Genomic DNA, 13,482 nt, shown 5'->3' on the forward strand with positions numbered 1-13,482 from the left:
ACGGGGGGCCGGGGGGGGGGGGGGGGGGGGGCTCCGGCAAGACAGCGGGGCAGGCGGCAGCGACCTGCGGGGGGCGGCTCGGCAGCCCCGGGGCCAGCCCTGCCGCCGGGGGGATGCGCGGAGCCCGTCCGCCCGCTCGGCACCGCGGGGACAACAGGGGATAACGGGGATAAGGGCGGTGAGGGGGGCAAGGGGGATAAAGGGGATAAAAGTTGTGCCCGGCCGGCGCCCGGCTGCCTGCCTGCCCGGGGCAGGGGGAGCAGGAGGGGGGCTCGCTGCCGGCCGGGCGCCTGATGCCGGCATCCCGGGGCAGGGATGAAGGGCAGCGGGGAAAGTAACTCGGGAAAGTGAGCGGGATCCTTCCTTATCCCACCTTGTTTTTTTTTTTTTTTTTTTTTTTTTTTTTCGTCTTAATCCGAAAGGAGCCGTTTAGAAGGGAAGCGAAAGCCGCCGGTGTTCACCCGCTGCCGGCAGGGATAGGGGAAAGGACGTAAAAATAAAAATAAAATAATAATAAAAAAGAAAAGCTGGGCGCTGTGCTGGGCGAGGGAACGGGATCCTGCTGCTTGTCCGGCGTGACCGGCCCCACGGATTGAGCATGCGACAGAGCACGGGAAGGTGAGACGGGAGCTGAACAGAAACCAACGCTGGAAGGAAGGGGGGGGGGGGGTAAGAAAAAAAAAAAAAAAAAAAAGGACAGCGCCGGCGAATTACTTCCAGAGAAAGTGGGTGGATGTTGTGCGGCAGCGGCTGGGGATTTTAGGGGATGCACCCTCGCACTTGGCTTCGCTCTCGCCCGAGCCTCCCCTCTCCGGTGGCAGCGGGCGGCGGCGCTTGGTGGCAGCAGCAGAGGAGGAGGAAGAAGCGGGAGGGCTTCGCTCGGCAGCGCTGCCGATGCCCCGCTGATCTGCTCTAGGGATTCGTGGCTTGCTTTTTTTTTTTTTTTTTTTTTTTTTTCCCGGTGGGTGTTCATTTCGTGACCTTGCTGCCGAGCCCCGCGACTCGCAGCTCCCGGCCGTGTCTCTGTTTCCTCCGGCCGGGGGGAGGCTGGCTCCGGTGCTGAAAGTTGCGGTCGCCGTCCCCGCGGAGCCAGCATGTGCACCAACATCGTGTACGAGTGGCTCAAGACCCTGCAGCTCCCCCAGTACGCCGAGTCCTTCGTCGACAACGGCTACGACGACCTGGAGGTGTGCAAGCAGATCGGGGACCCGGACCTGGATGCCATCGGCGTGGCCGTGCCCCAGCACCGCCGCCGGATCCACGAAGCCGTGCGGCGGCTCAAGGAGGCGGCCGAGACGGCGGCGGGGCTCTACTTCACCCTGGAGCCGCCGCCCGCGCCCCCCGACACCGGCCGCCCCCCGTCGGGGCCGGGGCTGGCGGTCCCCCGGCACCGCCCCGGCCGGGGGGGGCTGGTGGCTTACCCCCGGCTCAAGCTGAAGATCATGATCCGCGACAAGCTCGTCCGCGACGGCATCAACCTCAGCAAGCCCCCATATTCCAACAAGGTAAGACCGCTCTTCGGGGTTTTGGCCGACTCCTTGGCTCCGGTCTGGTTTGGGTGTGAAGGCAGGGGTTGACAGGACCACCTTCCAGATGCTTTGGGTGTTTGTTTGTTTGTTTGTTTGTTTTACAGCTTTATTTATTTATTTGCCTGCTGCAACTTTTCCATTGTGTTGGGGGTGACAGCTGCTCCTGCCAGCCCTTACAGGTAGTACATTCGTGTCAGGTCCTGCTGGCAAAGTGGCTCCCGAAGGAAGCAGCCTTGTGGCTGGAGGAACAGCTCCTGTTGCCCGCGTTTATTTGCTAGGGGATGGAAGTGAGTGGTGAATGTCAAAACCATGCGTCAGCCGCCCCGGGCGCGAGTCGGTCTGTGTTCAGGACACAGTTCTGCTGAAAGGCCGGAAAAGTGCAGGTCTTGAAAGATTGTATTCCAGTTTGATAAAACCCCGACCTTCACCTAATTCTTATCTTCTGGAAAGGTTAAAGCATAAGGTTAATGTGGTCCGGAAGGTAGAAGTTATTTCGTCTGAAGTTTTCTGTAGATTTCCTGCTGCAAATAAGATATGCAGGTTGAACACAGCTATAGAATTAAACAGGCAGTGCCATGGAGGGGAAAATGATTTGTGAAAGAAAATAAGGTATTAAAATGTGTTTTGGCTTCAGAGTTGAGAATGAAGTGCTTCAGAAAGTTGTTTGATGACCCAGGTTGCCCATATTTTTGATAATGGTTTTTCAGGAAACCTGAGCAGTTGTCAGTTGACCTTGAAATTGTGGGCACTTTCTGCCATGGAGAAACTTCTAGAAGATATGGAAGCGAGGTGATGGGGAAGTCTGCAGGTCTGGGTCTCTAGACATGGTTATGGTTGTGCTGAATTAAAACTGAGAATTACCATCAGCTGTGGGGATCTGGATGTGGTAATATTGGGTGAAATTCAACTTGGTTAACAGTGTGGAGGTGTGCATAATAAGGTTAAGAGGATAGTAAGTCTCAGGACTCCTATTTCTAATAGAGGACCACTAGTCACTTCTCAAGTACAACACAGTTGACTGCTTTGTGACATTTATTTGTTCATTCCTTCCTGAAACATCTGACCGATGACAGATGTTTCAGGAAGAGACAATCTGAGATGGCTCAGAGACAATGTACCAAATCTGATAGGGTGGTGGCCAAGACATCCCTGAATATATTCTTCAAGTCTAAGTACAGCATCTTCCAAAACCTACTGTGTCATTTCAGAGAGATTTTTTTCCCTTGAAAGTGATATGCCATTGGACCAATGTCGTTCTGAAATTACCATTGCATGTCTTATATAAACAAACTTCCATAAAAGTTCTTGCTTATCAGTGCCGCTGCAGTGCATCTCCCACCTTCACATCCATTTCACTTCTCTCTTTCAGCTGTGTGTGTGTTCACAGTCATCAATTCCTTCTTACCAAAGAATTTTCTGCCTTCTCACTTCTCTACCTTCTCTCTTTGCTACCTTCTCTACAGGAATTATAACATTTCTAAGATGCCAGCATGTGACATCAAGGAAATTAAAATCTTTGGCATTGATTTCTTCTTTAGCTCACCTTGTTTTAATTTGATGGGTCTGATAGTAATGTGGGTTAACTGTCAGGACAAGCTCATCTTACACAGAAAGTGTCACTCAGCTTTAATGGGTTTAAATGTAAATGTAACATTTTGAGGTAGAAAGAGGGACTAAGCTTAATTTCCTCGTTTTATTTCAGCTTGTGGTGTCAATATGTTTATTTTGGATGATAAATGCATCATTTTTTTTTTACAGTAATAGAAAAACTTTCTCCATCTCCTTCATGTGAATCACTTCACATTGAAGCGTGTTGTAAGAAACCATAAAACTGGCAAGATTTGAATGTGTGTTGCTCAACATGTGTTCTTGCGAATGCCACCCACTGTAGCAATCCATCTCAAAAACGGCTTAAAGAGAATACCAAAAGATCACGTCACCCTGCATTATTCGTTGGATGTTGTGTAGAGCACGAGAAATTAAATACTGTATTCTTTCATCTGGGAAAGAGCTGTATTGTAACTGTGTCTCTTTTGAAAAAAAAAAAAAAAAAAAAAAAAAAGATCCTTTAGAAAAGTGTGGCTGTAATTTCTGCAACCTGTGTTATATGTTTTTCTATAGAATATGCAGTGCGCAGACTTCTGCTTGTCAAATGAAACTGGATGTATTCTCTTTTGCGCATAAAATTAAAGAATCATATTCAGGTATATCCCAAGTTTTTTGTATGTATTTATCAAAAGACACATCTGTCTACAGATGGTCATGTAGCTGGCGTGGAGCAGGGCACTAGACACCAAACTATTGAACATCTGTTTGCATCTCTGCTGCTGAGCTCCTAGCAAGCCTTCTCCTTCCCTCCATGGCTTACGTGGACAATGCCATCTTTTCACATAGACTTTCAACGTCTATGAACAGAGCATTACACAGAAGAGCCTGCCTGTGTGTATTTGTATGTATATATGCATATGTATTTTACTTGTTTCCTGAGGAATGCTTAATGCGTTCAGTTATGTAGTTCTCAGGCAATTTTGGAGTTTTATTTGAAAATGTCCCTGAGAACTGGAAGTGCTGATCCTCTGCCTTGTTTATACCCTTTTGCTGGCTTCCTGAGCTGCAGGCTTGTCAGAAGTCCAAAAATGAGTACTAGGTGTGGATGATGAGATGTGAAAACCATCTTTTTGCTGTCTCCTTTCAGTGTTGTCATTGTTTTGTCAGATGAAGGGGGAAACCACAGAGTGTAAGGGACAGAAATGTATTGGCAAGGTAAATTTCAGTTTAACTTAGCTTGATCGCACTCAGAAGAAATGAGTAACAACTACTTAGTGCAGCTTAATATAAATCTCTTAAAGACGTGCAGACTTTGAATTCAAGCCATGTGTGTGGGCGACTTCAGACATGGAGAATTATCACAAGCCATCTTGGTTATTTCCAGGAGAATTAGAACCTAAGACCTCACTTCCTCAAATTGAATCTTTTATATTTTTCAAATGTAAACCAAGGAATATAACTGTAACTGAGAAGAACTCTACCAAAGCCAGTTTTTTTCTCCATGTCGGTAATGTTCCTTAATACTCCAAGCCTTCTATTTTGGTTTCAAGCCTTCTGTGTCAGAACTCCTTACAAGTCTCTTGAAGCTGAGGAACTTCTCGTGGAGGTGATGGGCTGCAGTGCACTTCCAAAAGAACTTGTGGTACCTCTCTGAGTCATCCCAGAACATCTAGATGCTTTTAATTATTTACTGATGGCTGTAATTCTGTCTTTAGTTAGGGAATCTGTTACGCCTGATGTAGGAATAGTATTGCTGTTCTTTTGACGTGTGGAAATTTAGGGGGTGTGATGGCTGAAGGAAACCAAAATGAGCAAAACGCCAAGTTTCCCATTACGATGAACAAAGGGGAGCTCAGCACTGACCTGAGCCAGCCAGAACAAAGGCAGTGGAGCCTTCACCCCCATGCAGACACACTTCTTACCTTGGTGGGTTGGCTGCAAACCAGATTATGTCCATGCTCGGTTTGAGCAGGAATAATGTCACTAAATGTCACTGTGGTATGGAAAGCAGAGGAGCACCACTTTAGTCAATACAAAGACAAGTAGGGTACTTGTCATGGAACATGTCAAGAGAAATTAAGTATTCTATTTATCTTGAACACAGATTAAGTGACATTTAATAGTTTACTGGAATTTCATTACTATTTCTAATTGAAATAAATGGCCTGACCCGTTCTTGAGGAACTTTATTCAATTTTTCATCTGCAGAGAACTGCAAATACATTAAAAATGACTGAAAATATACATGCATTAAAAGCTCCCGCACCAATTAAGATGATTTGCGTAGCCTCAATAAAATTATACTGATGTAGATTTCCATATTTATTAAAGAGAATAAAACTGTAGTATGACATGTGTATGTGACCTCATTGTCACTTGCTGTGCTGTTTACGATTATCAGCATGCTTGGAAAACAAACACTGAAAATTCAGCTGCATTTGAGGTCATAATCTCAAGAGCTCAAGCAGATGTAGAAAAGTAAGAAGTCAGATCCAAGTGAGTATCTACTTAAACACCCAACCATATTTTTTACGTTCCATGCTGATGGTATAGCACAGATTTGTGTTTCTGATTAAATCTTTGTTTAATCCTTGCCATCACAAAATGAGGAATATCTTGCATAAGTTATATGTTAAGAGGTAAAGATGCCAGCAATACTCTTTGAAACATACTGATTCAAACTGAGTCTGGGGCGGGATAATTTAGTTAGTGCTTCAGATAGCTACAGAAACGAATTCATTGAATTAAAAATATTGTGCTTTGAAGAAATGGCAACAGTCACCCATACTGGAATTAAACATGAACCTTTTTCTAAAGACCTGGCTGCTTTGGAATAACTGCATCAACCCTGATTAGCAGAGCGTTCTCAAATATGCCTTGGGGAAAGCTGCCTATTGACAAAAGTACTAGTGCATTAAGTAGTAACAATATTTTCATGGCAATAAATTAGCAAAGCTACAGGCAATGTTCAGGAAGTGAAGAGGTATTTTATATTAGGAAGCACTGAATTTGCCTTAGACCTCATACCTCTGGTTTTTTTTTAAAAGAAAATATAGCACCTCATATATTGGACAGTTGTTTCAAAGTCACAATTTATTAAACTTAGAAAAAAGAAACAAACTGGAAAAGGTCTTTTCCCGAAAGAACATTAAGGCAAGATATTGCAGAATATGAATAATACAGCACTCTGCTGTATTTGCATTTGAATAATTCCTGAATATTTTAATGTGTATTCACTCTACTCTGGAAATGTTGAATGAATTTTCCTGGATTTCATTATAGCTCAGTTTTGAGGGGAAGGACAATCCCATTAGGGTGTATTAAAGGTGAAGTCCTGAGAGAGGATAGTATCCATTTGCAGTATTTTCTCTCTTTTTTTCTAGGGTTGTGATCACTTCTCCCCTGTATCTTCTCAGGTCTGGTCATGCTGGGTGCTGGAGGGGAAAAGGGGAGTGTGTGGTCCTGAGCTCAGTGGAAGCTGGGCTGAGCTGCCTTCCCCTGCACTCGGCATCAACTGCACATGAAGGAGATGCTTCAGCCAGCCTTCAAATGGCTTTTTGTTTGAAGGAGAAACTAAACTTACCGCTCCCTGGCAAAAGAGAAATTCCTGGCCTCTTGTAGTTGCCAAAAGGCTTTTTCTTCCCCCAGAGGACATGACTCAGCCAGAGCTCAGTGGTGCAAAGCTGAACTGAATTTTCTCAGGAAAATTCTGAATTGTGTGTGTGTGTGTGTGTGTGTGCAGGGTCATTCGCCATTGCCTTAAAATTAAATTTAAACTTCCCTATGTGTAAGTAAGAAAAGTGATCAAGGAATAAACAGTAGCTTGGATATATGACAAATAGCTATGCCTGTTATTTTTGCCTGTAAGACATAACCCGTGTGCATGTCATTTATGAAAAGTCCTTATCCACAAAAGTACGTGTACGTATGATCTGATACATACTGACGGTATCATTGAACTTCTGAAAAATGCGGTAGAGGGGTTTGAGTTGACAAGAGTATTGCTCCCGATTAGGGGGGAATTTAGTACATCAGTTACAGGAGGTCACTTTCTGGCTTGAGGTTCTTCCAAAGCAGGGGAGGACGGAGTGTGTTCAGACTGCATCGATAGGTATAACTTTTACATTTCTTCCTTTGTCAGTTTGAATGAGCCCCTTTGCTTTGTGTTTGACAAAGCTATCTGGTTCAATCTCTTTGTCTAGGCTAACATGACATCTCATATTGATGCACTTATCTTGACAAACGCAGTGGCTTGTACACACTGCAGGAATTGTCATTTATTAAACGTACATGGCAGAGCTATGTTTAGCACCGCCGCGTTATTTTAGGAATGGCTGTGCATCAGGAAGCAGAGAATTGCCTGAACCTTCCCCGACACTGCCAGTCTGCAGCCAGGCTGGCCCAAAACTGTCTGCACTGACTCATCGAGGCTGCTAGCTTTGCTACTTGTAGAGCCTCTTAATATTTTGCAAAACAAAAGAGAAGTAGTTTGTCAAATGAAACACAACTGCAGCTGCCTTCAAATAGTGCCTCGTCCCCGTTCTCACGAGCTCAGCAGTATGTGAATTGCAGTGATACATGCCTCTCGCCGGAGTCTTGCTCCTCCAGTTGGTCTCATTCCCAGTGAAGTCAGGGAGGGTTTTGCCAGGGATTTCATTTGATGCTGGGTTTGACTCGAAGTGTTCAAATTTAAATCAGCTAACAAGCACACCCTTACCAACTGCGATTGTTGTGATGGGTGAGAACAGTACGATGTGAGATGAGAATGATAAATATAGCAGTAGAATGCAAAAAGAAACCAAAACTTTTTCAGGGCTTTAAATATCACCATTAGCAGCTTGAACAGCAGCAAGGCAGACTTCTGAATGTAGATCTGACGGGTTCACACTAGAACAAATGTTTGGTAAATATTCTCTGAAATCTACACTCATCTATATTGGCTGCAATCAAGTAAACAGCTGTTTACAGTTGTCATGTCAGCAACTATAAATCAGAAAGAAATGGTGTGTATCAAATAAAACTTACAACTGCCTACAAACATACCTTCCACAAGTTTTTTTTTTTTTTTTTTTTTTTTTTTTTTCTCCAAGAATTGTGTTGGTCTTGGGCATCCACACTCTGAAGTAGGGATGTTGTGTTGTCACTCTGCAGATGACATCTGTGGGAACATGATGGGGAAATTAGGCCCAGTTCTGATGTCTGTGCCTCAAAAACCACACAGTAAATTTTGTGTCATTCAGGAAAGAGTTAAAAAGACAAAAATAAAAGCCTTTTCTTTCCATCCAGGATGAAGCAAAGCTTGAGCAGTTTTTATTCCAGGGTTAGCTAAGTGGCCAACTGACCATGCACTCAATAAGTCAATATTCCATAGAGAAAACAAACAAACAAATAATTAAATAAAGCTAGGAGTGGAAGCAGATTCGGCATCAGTGCCTGTGTGTTTTGGTTTTTTTTTTGTTTGTTTGTTTGTTTTTTTTTTTTTTGCAAGGAGTGACTCTTCTGTGCTAGGCAGCTCCCGTCCTTTGGGCTTCGCACCTCCCAGTCCAAGAGCTACCCACTGCCCAACTTCTCCTAAATCATCTCCCCTAAATCTGCCTAAAGGCACTCTACCTTCTTCCTTAAGAGCGATGTGTTTCCCACCCAAGAATGTACATCTTTTTGCTGGGTCTCCCTAACCATTTTCACCCCAGTCTAGATTCACTCAACAAAGCTGAGGAGTGTTACCCATGATCTACTTGGGTAAAGAGAGAGAACTGAGGCAACAATGCCTTTTTGTACAGCTTGAGACAATGCTCCATCTTCCCATCCCATGCTGAGCCCTGTATTAGTTATCTATCCCATCCCAAGCTCTGCATTAGTTTTATTGCACCTCCCTCTCCCGCTGTCCCAGAGTACTGGGCTGTAATTTGGATTCTTCCCTTGCCTCCTCCACGCTCTGCTGAGAAGAAAGGCATTCTCCCACTTGGGAGAGTTCCCAGGGATCTGGGAAAAGGAGTAGGTGTTACAGCTTTAGAAAACAGGTATGAGACCAAATTGGTCTTTATGAAGCAAGACGGAATGTATCGCTTAAAAAAAAAAAGCTGTAGTCTAACCATAAGTTATGAGTTCACTGCAAAAATGTTGAAAACAATTATTGGCATAGTTTTTGTGCGCTTATCATGTGATCACAGTAATCTCTCCAAACTGTAGCATTTCTTAATTCTGTCCTATTGTGTACTGGTTGCCAAAATGCTTTTCTTGCAATTTTGTTTAAACCTGTTCTACTAATAACTGATTGTGTTGTATTACATAGGGAACTGTATATAAATGCACCTCCAATCTTTTGTATACCTCATAGTAAAGGTCTCCCCCTGTTAGTTTAATGAGGATTTTTCCATAGCTAGGGAGTGAGAGGTACCAGAATAGTCATCAAGAATCTAATCTGCCCTTGAGAAGACCTGTTATATCTTCATGTCCTGGTTCTTGGGCTAAAAATTTTAACCTAAGATGAGTGCCTATTTCTGCCCCTGAGACTACATTTACTTTTATTTTAGAACAAACTTCACAAGCAGTTCTCATTTTAAAATGCCATTTTGACAAAATTAATGGGTTAACAAAGAGAGCTATGGAAATTATTAAGCAAGAAGGTCCATTCAATTTTACCCTGTAGAGGTGCTGACACTCACAAAAAAAAGGGGGGTGGGGAGGGGAAAGCAAAAGCTAAGGAAATGTGACTGAAATTATATGAAGAGAGCTGAAAAAAAAGTCACTTTCATCTCACCTGCTTTGTTATTTTCTTGTGAAAGAAGTTACTAGGCTTTTGCTATGATAAGTTCTAAACAAGACTTTGCCAAGAGAATACTTCAGAGGAAAGATTTTTCACATACACTTCATATTTATACAGTGGTAAAAATAATGCTTTATAGCTTTTGGAATAGAAGGAGCAAGAGAAAGTTTGACAAGACACCACTAGTTGTTCTCTTTCCGGGTCTAAAAATTGCATACAGCAAGGACGTACTTCATGCAGCCAGTGACTAGAAGGAACAAAATGTGTGTGACTTGGCCAATAAAGTAAACAAACAAACAAACAAACAAACAAAAAAAAACATGAAGAACAACGCATATGCAGTTAATCATGTTGCGCCTCTTTAAGAAGTAACATTAGTAACCCTAGCAAAGGTTAAGGCAAAAATCTCCTGAAAAGTAGACTTTGTTCCCCATATTTGTGGTCTAACTACTCAGCATTTGAAGTGATGTTGGAAAAATACTCTTTACCCTTTCAATACTAGAATCACAGAGGGCTTGGGTTGGAAGAGACCTTAAAGACCACCCAGTTCCAACCCACTGCCATGGGCAGGGACACCTCCCACCAGACCAGGTTGCCCAAAGCCCCATCCAGCCTGGCCTCACCACCCTCATCCTGAACAATTTCTTTGAGTCCTGTTGCGGTCATTTCCTGGGAAAAGGATTTTATCAATGACAGTAGAGAGAGTTTATTACAATTAGAGGAAGCCTGACTTGATGAAGCAGGCTCATGTTGATACTGTAGCAAGTATGTGATAGTGTGGGTGCTGTGTATTTTTCTTGAAATGTCTCTTACAAAATTGGGTGGTTTTCTTATGAGCCTTCAGTAGGGCGTATTGCTTCACCTACGCAGGAAGTCATAAAGGCTTCAGGTGTTGCCCCAAGGGGCTATTCCATCGTAGAGCTGGAAACGTACTTAAAAGAGAACTTATATTCTAAACATAAATATATTAAAAAGAGCTGCTTATGCAACCACTAGCTTCATTAAATCAATTTCTATGGTGTCTAACAGGAAATAAGTGATTGCCGTACATCCTTCCTGTCTATGTGTATGATGTTTTTGCTAGCAGCCTAAATTTGTCCAGGAGAATGAATTGTTTTTATAGAACATGTCTTTATAGATCTTCAAGTAGGTGAAACTGATGTGATAGTTAATAGTATTGATCGAGATGTGGAAAATAAGGCAGAAATTCCTTTGTGCTGAGCACATTGCTTCCTATGTGGATAAGGAAATGAGCACTAGCATTTTAATAATAGCTTCATGCTTGCAATGAATATCAACTAAATTCAAGGCAAAGGTGGTGAAGGAATTCAAGAGCTTATTTTTCTCTTCTTTTCCTTTGCGTCTCTTGTCACGTTTACTACAGAAATATTTCTTTCTCTAATTTGAATTTACTGTACAATTGGACAGAAACAATTTCATCCTTTATGAATCTAGAGCACCCTATCACACCCTAACGTCATAATCTTCTTTTTTTGTCCTTTTCCTTGATATTCTGTGGAGTAGAATTTGAGTATACACTTCATGTCCTTGCTGGTTTTCAGTTTGTAAGTTTCTAACTTTAAACTTTCAGGATGTACTATTTTTAATTGAAGTGGTGATATTATGTTTTCAAATTTTAATTTGAAGGAAACTTAAATTTTGTTCTACAGTTCTAGAGGTGGCACTTTAAGACTAACTTCCAGAGTCATTCAGCTGTTTTCACTAATGTTTACTTCTTTATACAGTCATTCCCAGAACTTAAGTTGGCTCTTCAGCAGTAAAAGCTTTTTATTATTATTTTTTTTTTTTCCCTTTAATATTTGCTGTGTGTTGTTTTCCTTCTGTGGCTCCTGCAGATAAAAGAGAAAAATCTCGAATGTAAAGGATATTGATCTGCGCCAATCCTTTTTTATTTTAGTATTGGTTTGGCTTGAAAAGTGGTGCACTTACAAAAAAACCTTGCTGTAGACTATTTTGGGTAAGTACTTGAATAGTGATTATCTTTTGCTAACCATTACAGCACAGAGACGATGAATAATAAGCAGACAACAGTATTTATGGCATGTATATTACATGGCTTTAGGGGCATGTAGTTTGTGTGAGGGATTCCTTGATGTATTGTTTGTTTTATATACATTCATTTTTAAGCTCTAAGTGACAAATAAACCTTAATTTTGATGTTAGTGCTTCAATGCAATGCTATTCACTGTAGCCAGCACTAAAGAAACAATGCTATTAAGTGTTAGCAAGTAAGTTATAACTGTCAGGGAGAGATTTCTTCATCTAAAGAACTTCTAATATCCCCTTTTGTCTGATGGCCATGTGCTTAATCATTGATGCTTCAGGATGTTTGATTAATAACTGCTATGAGAAAGTATGTCAGCCATTAAATGCAAATAAGCATGCTTCAGTGAAACAGAGCTTGTCAGAGGATGTTTGGGTTTTAGTTTTAGATCTTTTGTAATGTTTTGTAAACAGTCGGCAGCACTGGATTTGTCTTGCACATGCTTTGCCTTTCCTGCAGTAGGATTTATCAAAAGTATATGTACAGTAGGTTCGGTTGGGTATGTGGGTCCTGACCCCATGCTGTGAAAGCCGGTGGAGCTTTTGGTGTTGATTTTTGCTGGGAAATGAGTGAAGTTTTTGCACAGGATCTGTAGTTTGGCTTTCGATGTACTAAATACTAAAATATAATCAGTATGGTTTCTGGTCTTTTGCCTTACCTTGAGCTAAGTGGCTCTTCAAATATATTTTTACTATCCATATAATGTTAAATTGATACATACCTCTTTCTACATTTTTTTTTCTTTCTCTTCCTTCCCCATTCTTCCAGTCTGGGAATGTGTGAAATAAGCCATAGCCTGTCAAACAGTGTGCTGAAATCCTGGATGATTTTCCATTTCTTTGGCCAGAAGTACAGACATAGCAAATATAATTAGAAAGAAAGAAGCTTCTTGGTATATGAAAATGCTTAGAATGTAGTAAATAGAAACAGTTGATAACTGTGCTGGGATGATTTACAAATGCTGGATAGTCCTCTCAGAAGGACTTTTAGCCCATTTAAGAAGAGTAATCCTGTATGTTAATTTTTGTTGTCTTACTGGGCTTCAATTACCATGGAGAAGCTAAACTTGGAAAGAAGATATAAGCTGTAGTACAGAAAACATCAGAGTGACCAGGCTGAGAAAAAGGTCTTTGGACAGAATTTGTATCACATTATTTTGGAACTATGTACCCAAAAGCAGACATCACTCTCTGATTTGGGTGAAACGGTGGGATTTGTTTGGAGATTGCTTTATTTACGTGTTCTGTCAATCCTGAAGGTGGAAATTTGGCAGGCATTGTAACTAATTTCCTTTCCATTTTTTTTTTTTTCATTTAAAGTAACGTGATCAGAGGAGTTACTGGCTGTCTGCCAACATGCTCCTTTACTTTTCCTTTGGAATCTCTGATTTCTGCTCCCTTCCCTGATAGACGTGTGAGCTCCTAGACCCTGTTAGCCCATTGCTTGTGCCCATGTAGACAGCTTAGTCTGCCTGGAAATTGAAAAGGGGGGTAGGGACTAAAAAGGTATTGGAAATAACACTCTAAGGGTTTAAGTTTTTTTTTTTTTTTTTTTTTTTTTTTTTTTTTTTTTTT

General features: G+C 42.0%; 1 protein-coding gene across 4 annotated transcripts in view; it reads left to right on the forward strand.

The window, feature by feature from the left end:
* Positions 1-987: 987 nt before the first annotated feature.
* Positions 988-13,482, forward strand: part of SASH1 (SAM and SH3 domain containing 1) — a 545,811-nt gene continuing 533,316 nt past the window's right edge. Inside the window, exon 1 of one of the 4 annotated variants that reach the window (XM_035323248.1) lies at positions 988-1,505. In XM_035323248.1, the coding sequence (XP_035179139.1) occupies positions 1,095-1,505 (411 nt within the window). In that variant the 5' untranslated portion in view covers positions 988-1,094. The remainder of the gene's footprint in view (positions 1,506-13,482) is intronic. The other 3 variants (XM_035323247.1, XM_035323250.1, XM_035323252.1) reach the window with 3 other exon arrangements.

Source organism: Oxyura jamaicensis, chromosome 3 (genome assembly GCF_011077185.1).
Source record: "Oxyura jamaicensis isolate SHBP4307 breed ruddy duck chromosome 3, BPBGC_Ojam_1.0, whole genome shotgun sequence".
Taxonomy (NCBI): Eukaryota; Metazoa; Chordata; class Aves; order Anseriformes; family Anatidae; genus Oxyura; species Oxyura jamaicensis.